The sequence below is a fragment of the Parasteatoda tepidariorum genome, chromosome 1 (assembly GCF_982258835.1).
Source record: "Parasteatoda tepidariorum strain Cologne lab strain chromosome 1, Ptep-v5.0, whole genome shotgun sequence".
Lineage (NCBI taxonomy): Eukaryota > Metazoa > Arthropoda > Arachnida > Araneae > Theridiidae > Parasteatoda > Parasteatoda tepidariorum.
This window is the reverse complement of record NC_141755.1, coordinates 2,651,738-2,669,629: the sequence shown is the minus strand read 5'-3', so window position 1 is coordinate 2,669,629 and position 17,892 is coordinate 2,651,738. Positions and strand designations below refer to the sequence as shown.

General features: G+C 30.8%; 1 protein-coding gene across 1 annotated transcript; it reads right to left on the bottom strand.

The window, feature by feature from the left end:
• Nucleotides 1-7,701: 7,701 nt before the first annotated feature.
• LOC107450050 (11-beta-hydroxysteroid dehydrogenase type 2) lies at nt 7,702-17,425 on the bottom strand. Its single transcript, XM_016065755.4, has 5 exons — nt 17,167-17,425; nt 13,850-14,068; nt 12,341-12,493; nt 10,865-11,049; nt 7,702-8,220 (listed from the first exon to the last, which is right to left on the bottom strand). The coding sequence occupies exons 1-5, from the start codon at nt 17,324-17,326 to the stop codon at nt 7,918-7,920; spliced, it is 1,020 nt and encodes a 339-aa protein (XP_015921241.1). The 5' UTR covers nt 17,327-17,425; the 3' UTR covers nt 7,702-7,917.
• Between the last annotated feature and the right edge of the window lie 467 nt (nt 17,426-17,892).

Genomic DNA, 17,892 nt, shown 5'->3' with positions numbered 1-17,892 from the left:
TTTATTTGTGTATCTTTCAAATGACTAGTTTTATTATTGATCATATTGGTTATGAAGCATAAATGGTTTAATTTATTATATTTATAATGAAATGTAAGGAATGCTCAAATATATGGTTTAAAAACTTATCTTGTTTCATGTTTGAGCTGCATTTGCATTAAAAACTATTATTAATTGTTTAAATTAATTCTTTTTATTTCAAAACAATTATTTTTAATAAAAATGTAAAGACGTAAAGGTGAGAAAGCTGTAAAGAATATGACAATTAATCTTGTTTGTATTTATTGTAGTTTATTGCATTTCTTTTTAAGCTGTTTTCTAATTATTGTTGAAATTTTGTTTTATCAAATTTTTTTTCTTTGGTTTTGTGCTTTTTTGCATTTTACTACTTTAACAATTTTACGCCTCAATTTTGTTCTTTTAAACAATGTAAATTTTATGCTAATAAACTGTTTTAGTATTTCTGCTAGAGAAATAGCATTTATGGTTCATTTCCATCTATTTAAAATATTTTGTTCAAGTGATGAATTTTATATTAAGGCCAATGAGTGCTATATTTTTTTTTTTTTTTAAACAAACATTGTCTGTGGCAAAGATTTTAATCATAAAATATCGAAATTATGTTTGAGTTCCTTTTTTATTGAGTGATTTTGCAGTGTATAATTTCATGTATATATTTATCGTATTGTTGTGTAGTTATAAATTTTTTTAACATTGTGTAATGGTACCAGTTTTTTGACAATCAAGTTTCCATTTCTTTGCATCTTTTTTATGCCCGAATAGTTATTAAAATTCAGTGTTCGGTTTCCCGTTTTAGATTTCCTCGACCGTTCAAAATTCCGAAACATTTGGAATTTTAGATTAATTCAAAATCTTGAATTAATTCAGTCAGTTGTAAATTTTCAGTTCTGCCCATTTTATTTAGAGTGTACCTCTTAATCCGTGGAAATTTGATTGTCAAAACTTTAAAACCAATTTTGAATAACTATTTACTTTTCTTTTTTGGAATTTTGAATGGCCGACGAGACGATTTATTTGGGAAAATTCGAACGACTGAATTTTATGAACTGTTCGGGCAGTTTTTTATAAACGCTATTTAATTGAATAGTAAAACATGATTTTTAACTGCCACATCTTTCATTTGAGACGAAACTAGTTACATTTTTGCATTATCAATTCATTCAAAATCATCATTAATAGGATGACCTAAAAATATGGCATAATAGGGTAATTATTTGTTTTATTTATAAAATTATTCTTTTCTTCCATAAAATTTTGTCTGATTATTTAAAGTTTTAAATATAGATATATATCTTTTGTGTTAATAAAACCAGTGAAGACTTCACTTATTAAGACTGAATAATCAATCCAGTTAAATAATTTTAAATACTTTTTAATCGTAAAGGTTGTTATATTCTTAGACTATGCATACAATTGCTAATCATTCTTTATATTTTATCTCCTTTGTGTGTCATTTTTAGCTCATGAATTTATGTTTTATGCCTATATTGTATTATTAAGACTCATATATATACTTCCATTTGCTGTGATATAAGTACTACATTGCAATGTAAACATCATATTGTAATTTCAGACATAAAATATTAGTACTCTTTAGAGCATAGAAGTTTATGGATACCTACACTATTTTAAATAAGTATTAAAATGAGTTCTAATCCATTATATTGAAGCTATTTTAAAATACTGGTATTTATGCATGCTTACTGTTTTTTAGATATTAAAATCACTTCTAAATCATTATAATGTGGTTTAAAATGCTTACTCTCATTCATAAATAACCATTTTTAGTTACTGAAACTATAATATTATAATTTCAAATTCTGACTTGTTTGAAACTAGTAAAAATGTTTTTTAGAAATTCTGACTTATATACATGTTTATGCAATTTTAGTTATTGAAATCCTTACATTATGATTTCAAACAATAATATGAATGCTATTTCAAACCATTATATTGTAGTTTCAAATCCAGATAATTCGAAACTAATGCACGAGCTATTTTTAAATACTGGTATTTATGCATACTTACTATTTTTTAGATATTAAAATTACTTCTAAATCATTATAGTGTGGTTTCAAATTCAAATAATTATACATTTGTCTGAGTACTATTTTAAAATGCCCGCTTTCATTCTTAATGAACCATTTTTTAGTTATTGAAACTATTATATTGTAATCTCAAATTATAATGACTTGAAATGAGTAAAAATATTATTTTAAAATTCTGATGAGTATATTTGCTTAAACATTTTCAGATATTAAAATCATATAAAATCATTACATCATAATTTCAAACAATAATATAAGTGCTATTTCAAAAATACATGCATACCCACTTTACTAAAACCATTTCTTTTTTTTTTTTTTTTTTACAATTTTAGACAATAATAAGAGGGTTTTTTTAGAAAATGCATTATACTCACATCATCAGTTATTTAAACATGGCCCTGTCATACATGAATGCGTTGAATTTTTTGACCGTTTATAACTCTTTTGATATAAAATAATTTGCACACAATACATTAAAATTGTGTGATTTATTTTTAATTAAATACTGTTACCTAAGATAAATTAAAATTTCACTCAAATTTGAACGTTAGAAGTCTGTTCCATGCATTGCGAGAGGTTGAAAAATGCTATTGTAAATATTCATTCTCATTGGAACTGCTGCTGTGAACAAAGCATTTCTAATCATCTTTAAAAGCAGAATATTGGATGTATGTAGATTTGAACATTATTCTCTCTATGTACCGATTGATCAAATTTATGGATGGATTCAATTATGAGTTCAATTGTGCTTGTAAAATTGTGTTGAGTGTGATAAAGGCAATGTTTTACTGAGAAAATCAAAACTTTATGCATCTGTTTTATTATTATTTTTTAATAGATTACCCAGTTTTTTTATATATATTTTGTGCAATATTGAAACGCGTCAAGTCACTTTATAAATTTAATACAGGTTATAATTTTTTTTTTATTGAAAATGATGCGAGTTAAATAAGTATTGATAGGTCTTGAAGCTTTTTAAGAAAATAAATATGGGTAGCTTAGTGATTTTTAATTGGGGGTCCCATATTAAAGTGTTTTTGAGTGAAAATACATCTACTTTAAGTATTTAATATCTTTTAGAGAGCAAAGCATTCGTCACAATTTGCTTCCACTGCTCATTTTTTTTAAATGTAGTTTTGATATTTTGGGACCTATGGTACTTTCATTTTTAGTCCATTTTAATGAAACATTCCAAAAGAAGTTCAGTCTTGTTTAAATTTAAAATGCAATAAAAAGGATTCGTAAATTCCATGCGACTAATTACCAAGCTAAAGCAGTTAATTCATTAAATTGAAAAAATATTTTTTCAATTTTTTTGAAAGTAATTTGAAAATGGTTAAATTTTAAAGCTTTGCTGTTGTATATCTACAATAAGTGTGAAGGTCAAAATGACTGGGGAAGATATTGTATGAATGTTTGTTTGAAAACAAATTGATTTTCAAAATGTTGTATTGTGCAGAAAATACATTTTTTTTGTTCCTTAAATACGCGCACACGTTCACTCGTTTTTTTTTCTTTTTTTTTTTCCTTTTTTGTTTTAACAGTGCAATTTTTCTTTCCCTTTTCTTAAAAAAAAGTTTGTTAGTTTGAATAATTATTTTGTTTGTTTGTCTGGTGTTTTCTGTCTGATTTGATTCATTATGATTGATTTCACTGGTTTCTTTTGCAATTGTTGATTTGAATTAGTATCTTTCTTTGATGAAAGATACAATGTAAAATACTGATGTACAAAGCTTGAAAATATTGTAAATGTTAAGATAATTCTTTGTAAAATTGCCAAATAAAGATTGTACAATTATAATACATAAATTAATGTTTCAGTTTCTTACTTCTCTATTTCTGTATGCAAGAAGAAAAAATCTATAAAATTTGAATTTTTCTATCATATAGTTGCATTATATAATATTAAAGTTTTCCATAAAAAATAACTATTTAAATTTCGTCATTCTTTTAGTACTTAACAAACTTTTGATGATAAAGTATTCTTCGACTTGTAATACGTTTTGAAAAATGTGTAGAAAATAATTTGATTAGAAGAAATAATCTTTTGATCTTCTATGGATTTTCCTCCATAACTTTAAAGCAATAAAGTTATGTGGTTTGCATATTCCAGTAAGAAACTTAAAACTACACATTTTTCAGTATTTTTTCAAATTTTAATTGTAGAATTATATTGATCGGAACACTTATATTGATATGTATATTCGATTATATATTTCAATTATACATATATTATGCATACATATGTCTGATTGTAGAATTGTATTGTTTGTCAAAAAATCTAAAATACTGCACACTTTATGTTTCAAATCCCCCAGAAAAGTGGGATGCCTGGGCCTCTCTATGATAAATTAAGTTATAAATACATATTCTAGACATAAAAGGCACTCAGTATTTTTTTCCTCTTACTGTGAAACAAAAGTTTCAAAGTGTTCTTTTTAAGATAGTTGAAGAACTGAAAAAGTTTCGATATTTTGTAATTTCCGGGTAATTAACCTAATTAGCAATAATGCTAAATAATAAGTTTTTACCAACCTTGAAGTGTCAAATTGGGATCACGTGTTCTCTGTTAGATAAAAAGAAAAACTAAAAAAAGTCAAATATGGACAGTAATGCTAAATAATATGTATATAGTGAGATATGCCTAATTTAGACCATCTGCATTTAATTAGACAAACTTGTAGAAAAACTAAAAAGTTCAATTTCAATATTTTGTAACTAATGAATTAATCTGGGGTAAATAGACTAATTGACAGCTATTCTAAACATCATGTTCCCACGAATTACCATTATGTGTTTGACGCAGCATAGCCGAATTCGGTTTTTGTGACATTTTTGTTGTTGTTGTTAATTTACGTCGCACTAGAGCTGCACAATGGGCTATTGGCGACGGTCTGGGAAACATCCTGGAGGATGATCCGAAGACATGCCATCACAATTTTGATCCTCTGCGGAGGGGATGGCACCCCCGCTTCGGTAGCCCGACGACCTGCGCGCGAAGTCGAGCACTTTACGGTAGCACAGTTTAACGAGGATCAATACCGCACACCCTCGGTCCCTACGCAGACTGATCCAAGTGGACACCCACCCGCACACTGACCGTAACCAGTGATGCTTGACTTCGGTGATCTGCTGGGAACCGTGTCTTAACGATCAGCCCACTGCGGGACTTTTGTGACATTTAAACGCGAATAGGTGAATTCTTGCAGGTGGACAAGCATGTGGTACAGCGAATCGGTTAGTATGTTTTAATGGACCATCTGGAAATAGATTTCTATCCTTCTGATTTGCACTTAAAATACAAATGCCAAAGAATTAGAGAATAATGCCGGAGGCAGCAGAAGGAGCAAACGGAAATGTGCGAAGCTGTGAGTTGGTTCAAAGGCAAAGCAATGTGGAACCGCAAAGCTGTGAGTTTGAGTAGGCTCATCAGCTGGTCGCTGTTCTCGTCTAGTTTTGTATATATTAGTAAATTTCGTGTTCAGAAACTACTTTTTTGACTAAATGTCAGGCAGCTGATATTTAGCAAGGCTTCTCCTTAATGTAAAATTGTAAATTATACAATCAAAAAGTCATTAGCAAATATATTTTTCGAATTTCTGTATATGGGTCATTCTCACAAAAACAGTCATTTTCATGTCCCCAGTATATTTTATGTTTGTTTTACAACTTTCGAAAAATTTTTTTTCAGGGAAAGTGTCCTTCAGAATGCAAGCTAACAAAAGAATGAAAATAAAATTATCAATTTTTATTTTTTATTAATTTTAGGTAATAAAAATATACCAATATGTCATTCCCTCACTTGTCCCCACTGCTGATTTAAAAAAAGAAAAAAATTGTTTCTGAAATAAATTTTTTTTTTTTACAAATTTGTGTTTTTTATTTGAGAATATTGAAATATAGAATTCAGAAAATAAATTTTAAATTTAATTTCTGATAAAAATATTAACACAGCACTATTTTAAACTTTGTCCCCAGTGTTTCGCGTTATTCCCTCACAACAATGTTCTTATCACCTGCAATCATCTTAGAATAAAAATATTTTAATAAAAACTTCAGAAGTTAACAACTGGCATCATAGAACAAAATTGCAGTATGTTTCCATCTTCAACTTAAAGAAGCTTTGCTGTGGAATAAATTTGAATGAATCAAACCAGGTAAAATTTTTTACATTTGTCATTCCCTCATGTCGTTTTTTAGAGTAAAATAAAATACAACTTCATCGAGAAAGTGGATAATTATATGTTGCTTTCTTGTATGAATATAATTGTATGTGATTGACTTCAGAAATTAATAAAGCCTAACTGTTATTTTTAAATTTTATTGAATTCGTCATTCCCTCACTAGTGTATAAAGTGAGGGAATGATTCAAGATGAGTATATTTTTAAATTTTTTTTTGTTCAATCGTGCCAGCCAATTTTATTTCCCAAACCTGTAAAAACTATTAAATATATAAGACTAAATTATAATAAATATTAGATATACTTAGTATGTTATCATTTTCAAACTTTAGGTAGATGTAACTTAGATAAAAACATGTATTAAAATAAAATATCATTCCCTCACTATTAGTGTCAGTCCCTCACTTTTTAAATAGTGAAAATAATTAATTTACTTATTAATTAATTTGAAAAATAAATTAATAAATTGATTTATTAAACTAATTAATTAATTTATTTAATTAATTAATTATTATAAATTAATAATTATAAATTAATTATTTAAAAAATTAATTAATTTAAATATTAAGTATAATTTATAGGATATATACTTTCTTTATAATGCCATTACATATTTCTATTAATATAGAAAGTTTCAGAGCTTTTTATTCACTTTACTTTTTTGGGATTTTATGAACTGAAAAATGACAGTTTTCGTGAGAATGACCCATATCAAATGATATTGAGGTAAGAATACATAAATTTCATATCGTTTTTTTAGAAAGTTATTAATTTTAAATAGTAGTTTCGAAAATTTTTAGACCGACAGATTTTTTTTTTATCAAAATGGGTCTGATAAAAAGCATCTCAATAGGGTGGTCCCAAGCGGTTCGATTCTGAATTAGTTCAAGGGTTTGATCTGTGTATTACGATTAAGGTCTGGCATCATGTAAGAGTTTAGGTTTGCAATAAAATGGGTCTAAAAAATTGTACAGTTTCAAGGCCCTACTATTATATATATCGATCTAGTTTATAATACAATATTATCAGCTCAGCTAAAGTTCGATATACACTCGAATAAAGTTCGATATTCGACTTTTACAATATAGTCTTATCACCCTACTGCACAGTCAGAACCATATTGATCCACATGAATACTCCTTTACTTCATTTGCATTCCATAACCCCATCGCAGCATCATAAAGATAAGCTAAAGATGAATGGGGAAAGGGCCTCAGGTGCCCAGATGTTTTTTACAGTTTAAGTTTAAATACAATATTATTTAAATGGATTCAATTTTTTTACATGAATCAATTATTAAAAATCTAAACTAATTATGATGACATAGAGGATCTAAATAAGATGGCAGCGGAGAGATAATCGATGCTTTTAACTTGATCAAAGCATTTCAGAAGGAAGTTGTATTTTAAAGCGCCATTAAAAAAAAAAAACAGGATAGGCCAGACACGGGTTTAAAAAAAAAACATTCAGTTTTATGATTGTAAATAACTTAGCAAACGGGGTATCACAAGTTCAGCCATCTTAAACCTCTCACCAGTACTTATTCTTTTAAGTTGACGGCATCAAATATTATGTTTCGAATTACCTTGCATCAGCGACAATTGTATCAACAAGTCTGAAAAATATTCACTGATATTTTAACAATATGATCTTCTTCTATTGAACTTTATTCGCTTCTAACTGATCTTCTACTGATAAGTTTAAAACTTATTTCTTCTGGCAAATTTCTTATGATCCATAATTTTATTCGAAGTGACAATGGGGCGCTGACATATCGCCAGTTGGGCTCCTCTGCTAACAGGGCATCTTCAACGTCTTCTAAGAGATATTTATAATTCGTTTCTTGCTCGGAGGGGGAGGATTTGGCTACAGCAGTGTATCTTTTCGTCTGTTCGAACATAGGTTTTTTTATATTTTGTTCCTCTGGACTCAAATTCTTCCACATGTCCTCCAAATGATTCCGTGTCCACTGTTAAAAAAGAAAATGTGCTGTTAGAACTAATTTGTATATCAAAAATCTACAAATGTTTTTGTTGCTTTGTTATTCTAAAATAAAAATCGTGAAAAAATGTTCTAGAACTTAAGAATTATTAATTTTGTGCATGAGCAACATCACCCAACCACGGTCACGCATAGTAAGTCCGCGCAATTTCAGCATTGACTCAGGCTAGATGACGTGGACATCTACATCACAACCAACAAGAGGATTTTCAGTCAAAACAGATGTGCAACGACTGTCAGGATCGCATTCACGCTACACCAGCTCTTAAACAACGACGTGAGCTATGTTTTAATCGGCAGGGTTGAAGGATGACCTAACACCAGACAAGTTCACAACTTTATGTTCACACAGTGTCTTCTGAAAAAGACTAAGTTACGTTACGTCTTTGGAAAGTCTTAAAGTATGCTAAAAAATGAATAGTCAATAATGCAATCCCTTCAATTTTTCTCTCTCAGCGCAACCCTGACTGCTGTGTTGGCATCAAATGATGATATCTCTAAAAGTTTCAGAGTTAACAAGCGAAGCACAGGATAACCTGGTTGGTAGGGCGTTGCGCCCATGTCCGAGAGGTCGTGAATTTGATCCACGCCGACCGAAGACTCTCCATGTACAAAATAGTAATTGGTACACGCTAAATCTGTCAGGCTCACAAAGTCCTTCAAGTTCCTATAACAAATCAATACCCCTGGGACACTGGATTGGAGATGGATCGTGCTCTGGTTCAGGTCAAAATTATCATCTGTGGATGGATGGTGTGTGAATTTGTCCTCACTGTAAAACGGGAGCTGACTTCAAATCATCCTCTGATATCTTTCCAGACCGTCGCCAATAGCCCATTGAGTGACGTAAATAAATGTATCAGTACCGAATAGCATAGAAGTGTTTAATCTTAGAACCTGGATTCGTGAAAACGGTAGAGATAGCCTCATGATTAATATAAATAAAAAATATAGGACTATTACTACAACGAGGTGCTAAAAAAATTAGTTATGACTACATTTATGGTCCATTTCTTTCATAATAAAGAACTTAGCCACTTCGTTAGACCGCATCGTAAAAACACATCACTCTTATTTAATCTGAAGTTGGATATGTTCCAATTGTACGCTTATATTTCAATAGCTCGCAAGCACTAATATTCTTCAATAACTTCATGGCTCAAACCTATTACCTTTTCTACTACTATACTACCTAAACACACCTCACTATAACGTGGGCAGTGATAGCCCACTTGTAGGAGAATCGAACTTCAGTTCGGAGAAGCCAGGGTTCCATCCTCGATTTCGCTAAGACCCACCGTGTACATGCGATATACGTACTCGTAAAATCTGTGGAATCGAAAGCTCTAAAGTCGGTCGCTGAGCCGTACCATGGGTGCAGAGGTCTGGAGAAAATCTGGAGACTGCGATATGTCGCAGTCTTGGATTACAAGTTCTAGGCCACTCGAGACTATCGACGAATCCTGGAGCTTAGAAATAGTAGCAGTACTTTATTTAAATCGCACTAAAACTGCACAGTGGGTTATTAGCGACAGTCTGGGAAACATCATCGAGAATGATCAGCGGACACGCTATCCCAATTTTGAACCTCTGCAGCGGGGATGACGCTTCTGCCTTGATGTCCCAATGACTTGAGGTCACTTTACGGTAGAACAGTTAAACAAGGAAAGATATCGCATAACCTCGGTCTCTTCGCAGGCTAATCAAACCCACACGCTCACTGACTGCAGCCAGTAATGCTGGATCGTATCTTGCGAACACTTCACTGCAGGATACTAAGATTAGAAGAGCATGAAATGCCTGTTATGATAATTTTTCCGTTTATGTATGCTGGCTTTTGTGGGGTGAGTTTAAATAGGGTAAGTGCGAACTTAGTGTTTAATCGAGTTAATTCATTTTGCTTTTTAATATATTCATTAGTATAAGTTGATGATAAAATCAACGAAAATTAACTCAATATATTGCATAAATTTGAGCGGGTTTAAAAGTCATGACTTCAATGGCTGATTTTATTTTTTATTTTATTACCGTCGTTGAACAGCCGACCAAAATTTTTTGGGTTCATGACTACCAATGTTCAACTCTGTAGCTTTGTAATTTTGAAACCAACCCAGGACACAAGGGAACTCCTGGATCAACTATTGGGGAAAGCTAGCCTTTGTAAAGGACTTTTTGATGAAGATAACCTGTATGTACTTTACATGGAGAGAGAAATACATGAAACCTCCAGCGGTAAGTATGGAGTTTCAATGAAAAGGGGACTCTGGTCCATCAACCTTTAAGATATTTTACTTCAGCACTGGGGTTGGTGTGAGCCATGTGCGGAATTCGTATCGACCAGCCATTGCTGGGATTCGAACCCGAGACATCTCACTGGAAGTCGAGCGCTCTATCCCCCGAGTCACCACGCCCTAGGTAATTTCAATTGACGAAATTTGAAATAATAGTCATTAAGTTTGCAAACCACTCATCTAAATATTTTAATGTTTTTAAAACAAAACAAAACAGAGATGGCCTGAGCGGTTAGATGATATTTTGAGCTTAAAATTGTTTAAAAAAAGTTTTAATGAACCTTAAAAGTATATTAAACTTTTACTGATTATTCATGGTACCTGCATGATGTCTGTTGTACGACTGAAGTCACCTGGTTCCACTATAGCAACTTGTACTCCTTTATCTTGTAATTCATAGCGTAATGAAGTAAAGAAACCATTTAAGGCATATTTGGTGGCAGCATACACTGAAGTTAAGGGAAAGGGCATTCGAGCCACAATGCTTGTGATCGTTACAATGCGACCTGCAAATTAAAAATGATCGATATGAATTTATTGTTCCAATTAATACGAGAATGGATCTAAACATTAATATTGCGCTTTTTCAATTATCGATAACTTAGACGCAATTCATTAAAAAAAAAAATCTTGTTTTTTTTCCCCAGTGGTTTTGCTAGAAAGATTACTTGAAAGCCTTACATCAGCTATGTTGCCTCTGTAAAGTTGTTTTTCAAAGCCTCAGTCGTCACATCAAATAATTATTTTTAGCGAATAATATATTGTTTTTATAACTGTCATTCATGACTGTTGGCTATGTTTATTGCCTATCTTTAACCTGGAGTTTCTATGCTAATTAGAAAAATGGCAAAAAGTGCGTGATGTTACTGTTTTGCTAAAACGGAAAACATTTGTAATTTAATGTTTTAATGATTGAAAAGTTACTCTAATGCTCTATTTTTACAAAAACAATTGAATTGTTTCACGTTTTTAATAATTATCATCTTAGTAAAAAAAATCTCGCAATGATAATTTTTAAAAAAAATTACTGTTAAAAATTAAAGCTATTAGTCTATTAAGCCTAGATACATCTTTCGACAAGATATAGTATATACACTGTAAAAAAAATACTAGGTGTATAAGTTCCCACCATTCGGTGTTAAGATCAACTAAAACTTTTTACAGTGCATGTAGTCACATTTTTTATTTACTTTTTCCCATGTTATAGTTTTATTTATTTATTCATTTTTTGTTTGCTTACTGAGAACACATATTTTCATACGCATTAGAATCAATTGATGGCTCCATTGCAAAAAAATTTCGTTTAAGAAGCTGTGACATTTTTGGTACTATATTTGCACCCATAATAGTTATTTTGTCAATTTTATGTCATTTTTATGCACGACATGAACTACAGTTCTGTGCTTAAAAATGTATTTAGTTTACCTCAACACCAAAAATGGTCCAACATTTTTCACAGAGTAGTATAAAGTTATAATTTCCAGTTTAGGACACTTTGATCGTGGTTTCTTATTTTCCTTGGTGAAAAAACTTCTGAAACAGCATAGAGAGCTCCTCCAAAAACAAATATTGTATAGAATCAAATTTCTAATTCTCAGAATTTCTCACTCTCATCAAACGAGGGTTAGGGCCCACATAAATGTGACATTGACTCATTACTGTATCGGATTTAGAATTTCTTCGCGGCATAAAAAGGTGTATTTTTTCCCCGATTCGGACACGCTGCAAAGAATCATTAAAAAAGCCATTTTATGTATTGGGTATGGGTATCACCCATGATACAATAAATCAGAGTACCTTGTGCTTGAGCAATGAGTGGCAGGAAATGTTTCGTCACTCTTATGGTACCCATCATATTGATTGCTATTACTTCTTCACACATCTCTGACGTCAGTAAATCCAAATAGGTGTAAGCCATCACTCCAGCGTTATTAATTAAACCATATAAACCTATAGAAAAATATCATGTTCACATTAAGTATAATACAAAAGTTACACACCGATAAAAGTATTCGTGAAAACAGCGAATTTCACTTTAATTTTTTGAACTGTTGTCAAGATTCATCTTAAATAGTCCATTGATTTTGCTGTGAATTGGAATAATGATACGAATTTGAAGAAAAAAAAGATAGCTAATATTTTTTAAAAATACCAATAAAAGAAATGGGTCTATTTTTAGTTATATAAAACAACTCGAACAAATCCCACTTACCATGTTCTGAAGGGTTGCAAAAATAGCAGAAGGAAAGTATATGCACTCATTTGTGCAGCAAATTCATTCATTGTTTTTTTTTTAAAAATCTTTTATTACCTCCGTTACTAGACAAATGAGAAAAAATTCTTTCCTAAAATCCTTAAATTTCTCTAATAAATCCTTAAAATTTTTTCTCCCTCTCTTCAGTACCTGATTTCCCCCCATGGTTGCTAAAAAGAAATCTACCTATATCCAGTAGAATGTAAGTAAAATAAAAATTAGCTTCCAGGAACTTGTTGATTTTAATGAAATTCAAGTATGGGCGGTTCAAAATTTTATTTTGTCTTCGTTTAATGTTATCCAAACGAAAATTAAGAAATCAATCTAGATTTCTTGAGAGAATTATATTTAAAGTAGGAAGTTAATAAGATGTTTTGTGAATTTTGATTGCTTCGATTCCAATCATATAGTTATTTCCTCTAACTAACGCAATCTATTCGATAATGCCATTAAGTCATATACCATTATATATACCATTAAGTCATTTAATACTTAGCGAAAGGGAAATTCAGATTTTAAAAATTCAGTAGAAATTTCCTTCATTAACCTAATCAATTCATAATAGTTACGTGACTAAAGGTTATACAAGCGATGATTAAGAATTCTGATCTTGTTGTCTTGGCAGCAAAAGAATAGGAGAAATCATGTTTAGGAATTTAACTAAAGTGATATTTTATTGTTGTAAAGAGCTTTGTTTTTACTGTATGTTTGGGCGGTCTTTTTGAGGGGGAAGAAAAAATATACCATTGGCACTATATTAAAATTTCATTTGTATTAAGCTTCATTAGAAGTCTCAGAATAACAAAATGGAATTTGAAGTTGTAAAAACCGTATTAAACCTTCAAAATTATTTAAAACAATAACTATTTTTAAATAAATCAATATTTTTTTTCAAACTTTCGTTATTAGTTCTTCATACATTTTATTATTATTAATCGATTATTAAGAACATCTCTAATAGCCATCTAATAGTCTATTAAATGTCATGTAGGATTCGCGTTATATGCACGCGTAAAGATTATAATAGTGAATTAAAAATTATATGAACACACCTTTTTCTCCTGTCGGTAAGTTTCCTTTTACATATGCAACTGCTTCTTTAACCTGATCTTCTTTAGTTATATCAATAGGTACGATGTGCAGTCTTTTCGAACAGACTTTTCTTAAACTTTCAGCCCCAGGAGATTGAGGTTGTAGGCAACCAGCGAATACATGTAGCCCCATCTCATCGAATCTTCTCGCCATTCGGTGGCCCATACCGCTGTCACAACCTTCATAAATAAAACAATTTGAGTTTTAAGTAAAGAACTTCGACATATTATACATAGAATACATATTATATATAGAATTTGAGGTCTGCTAACTAAAAAATTGATTTAAAAAATTCGAAAATAAATCAACTAAGATCTTTTCATAAGTTTGTTTTTAATTCATAGAAATAATACAAAAATACTTTCGAATATCGTATTTAACTGAAACGAATATATTTCTTTGTCAATCCGATTTTTTCTCATATCTTTCTTTGCCCGATATTATTCGAAAACTCTTCTTGGAAAATATTGAAAAGGTAAATAGTAATGGCTATATTTTTTTTTTCTCATTCATTATATTTTTTGGTGTAAAAATATCTACATTTACCTCGTGATATGAATACCTTAAACGATTTTATATGGAAGAAGTTTCGGAAGCTTAATACTGTTGGGGTTTACACAATACCCTTAAGTTCCAAAATACTGTTGGGTACCTCGCAACAGCACAGCAATGGTGTGAGCTCAAATTTCAGATGCTCCCATGTCTACAAGTTTCAATTGTCTTCAGTTACCTTATCGTTAAAAAGAATTTATGGCCATTTGAAATTGTGACCTATTTTAAGGAGAGATTGATGTAAGGCTCCAAATGAGTTGTAAATGCATTTTTTCTCCAAACTCAGTGGTTCTTTCTTGTTACACATTCCAAGTTGACACCCATTGTTTTTGTGCTCGCCAGCGCTCATTTAAAGCCATTCTGATGGGTGTAGGGCAAATACGCTCAAGCACTATGCATTTGTTTTACTCTAGTCATTATAAATTAGGGAAAAAGAAATCAGAAAATGATCATAACTCAAAAAATTACGCATAGAGTTTAATCAAACTGGTACACATTATAATGCACAAAATAACATGAAAAGTATTCAACAGACAATTATGGTGTAACCGAAATAAACATATGTATGAATCAGGTGCGTTAGTTTGAAATAGAAAAAGTACCTCCAATGATCACTTCTAGCAGCAGTACAGCGATGCTTGATGATGCTGTCTACTAATTCCGTTAGAAGTGCGAGCCATTGCTCTTGCAAGGGTCTGAGGAGGATTGAGAACAGCCGCAAGTCTTCCTAAAACATCCAAAACACACTCGATTGGATTCAAGCCCGATGATCGAGCATGCGTTGGTTGTTTCGCTTCAGATAATCATCAACGTTGCGTTCTGTTGCTACACGGAGCTAAATGGCATTCCTTCCCTGACATTCCTTCGAGCACATAACGATAAATATCGATATCGGATCGTCGTTACATTTGGCAGTCCTTGGCTGAACCTTCTGGATACCGAACATGCGGATAGACACTGTTGAGAAAGTTTATGAATTACAGAAGGACTCACATTTAGCCACTTCTATCTAAGTTTGTCTTCCAAAAGAATCTCCACCATCTCAGTTCTTCGAATGCCTTTAGGTCATTGTTGCAAATCGGCTCCTTCAAATTTCTATTTCAAAGTCACAGTTCGCAGGCTGGCGATCCAACATACAATTTTTTGCTCATTGCAGATTGCGTCATTTTATTGCAGCCAAACTCATTTACATATTACAGTTTAACCTAACAAATCTTATTCGACAACCTACTTAAATTTCATTGGGTTTTGCTTCATTTTGGGAGAGTTATTTTTGTCATTTTTCTTCTATGTATATAAACAAAAAAAGTACACACATTATTAAAATTAAGAAACTAATAGAATAAAAATATTAGACATTACGTTTTACAAGCAGATGATAAAAGAGAAAGTGTTATTTTCACAAACCTAAATGGAAAAATGTGGGACTTTCGAGATGCGTGGAAGGGTTTTTCAGTTGGTAAAGAAATTTATTACAAAAGTGTTTATTTCATTTTATTATATTTAACCTTAACACTAGAAAGACGGAATATTAGTATATATCTATATTGGCCAAAAACAGTCAAAATGACTGGATTGTGAATGCGTAAATAAATTCGTTTAAAATTAGTTTTTTAACATTTTTTATATTATTTACAGTTATATAACAAATTATTAGTAAATATTAACAATAAAAAAATTATATGTTGTACAAAAAGTCACAAAATTCTAAGAAATCGTGTCCTTATGAACATCATTCTAATTTAAATTTAAAGCAGTCAAAATGACTAGCGTTAACAAATTACTCCCCATATATACATTATACTCGTTACTCCCCATATATACATTATAAACTAGTAAGAAATTTAAATGGCATCGCTCAAAATATAAAATTTTTAAATAATTTTCATTATTTATTAATGATTTGCTACACGGGGGATGCTAATATTTACGCAAGAAGTAATTTTGATGGGTGAAAAAAAAGCAATTATTATTAAAAATTGTGACGTGATTATAATTTGAAATTAATGTTTCAGTTGTATTTAATAGAAGAGAATATCAGGTAATCAGAGAGGTCACATAAACCAGCGTAAATGGTCGCTTATAAAAGGCTAAATATTACTAATAAGGCCCTCCATTTTATCCTTTAAAGATCTCCCTTAGACTTCAGAATACATCCATCAAAGAGAAAGGTTCTGATGGAAATCATCAAAAAGGGAAATAACACGACCAGAGGAAATGTCACAACAATGCTTAAAATAATGCTCAACAATAGAAAATGCGTTGTTCTTTCGTGTCGTGCTTCATTTTTAATAACCCCCGAACTGTCTTTCCCTCCTCCCCCCTTTGGTAACATTCTGTAGCACAAATAAAGCAAAATTCAAATCTCGTGTTGAATTTTGAGGCCATTTACTGTGTGACTATGGTAAACCGATAAGAATTTTTTTTTCTTCTTTTGATTGTTTAACCCTATATTTTTGATATTTATACAAACATTTAAAAAATATTAAAACAATACAGAAGGTGGTCTCTATTTTTTCTAAAGATTATTTGATTTTCTTCTCCCATGTAATTTTTTGTGTGCTCATTCTTATCATTATTTTTGTTCATTCTTGTTATTTTTGTTCATTTTGTGTTCATACTACATACTTTACGTGATAATTTATATTTCATAACTATCAACAGATAAATGAATAGATAGATACATAAATATTATGGAAAGATAGATATGTAGATGTCCGCTTACCAGTTATGAAGACGGCTCGATTGCCCGCTCCTTTTCTGGGTCTGGGTAATCGCCATGCCCAGTGAGCAAACAATATAAAACCAAATACCAATTGAAACCTTATATCTAGGACTAATGCTAAAAATAGACTATATAAATATTCTACACTATTGGAATCCATCTGGAAAGAAAAAAAAAAACTTTTTTCTATTACAAAAAGATAATTAAAATGAGAGACATTAAAACAGGACGAAGTATAAAATCTTTATCAGATGTTAGCGATATTGATATTTGAGATAGATTAGATTAATATTTGTCATTGTCATCTGTACGAAAATAATACAAATTTGTGTAAGCGTAATCCAAAAAAAAAGAAAAAAAAAGAACAATTCTTTAAGTTTATGTGAACTAGTGCTATAATATTTTTTTTTTATAAATAATGCAAATAGAAAAGTCTAGACTCATCTGTTTCAAAATTAATTTCATTCCAATCAAAAATTCAAAAGAGATTGAGTCGTTTCTATTACTTAGAGAACTACAAAACATTTTAATCACTCGCAAATTTTCTTTAATTTTAAATAAATTGAATACTTTCAATATTTTCTCCTCTAGAACCCTATAATACCGTTACGCTCTAGATCAGCGGTTTCCCAAATGGGGTTCCGTAGAATGTTCACAGGGATTTCCTAGAGTTCACATTTTCTTAAACCAGAAATTTTTTTTAAATCTGTCATTATATTTAGATCC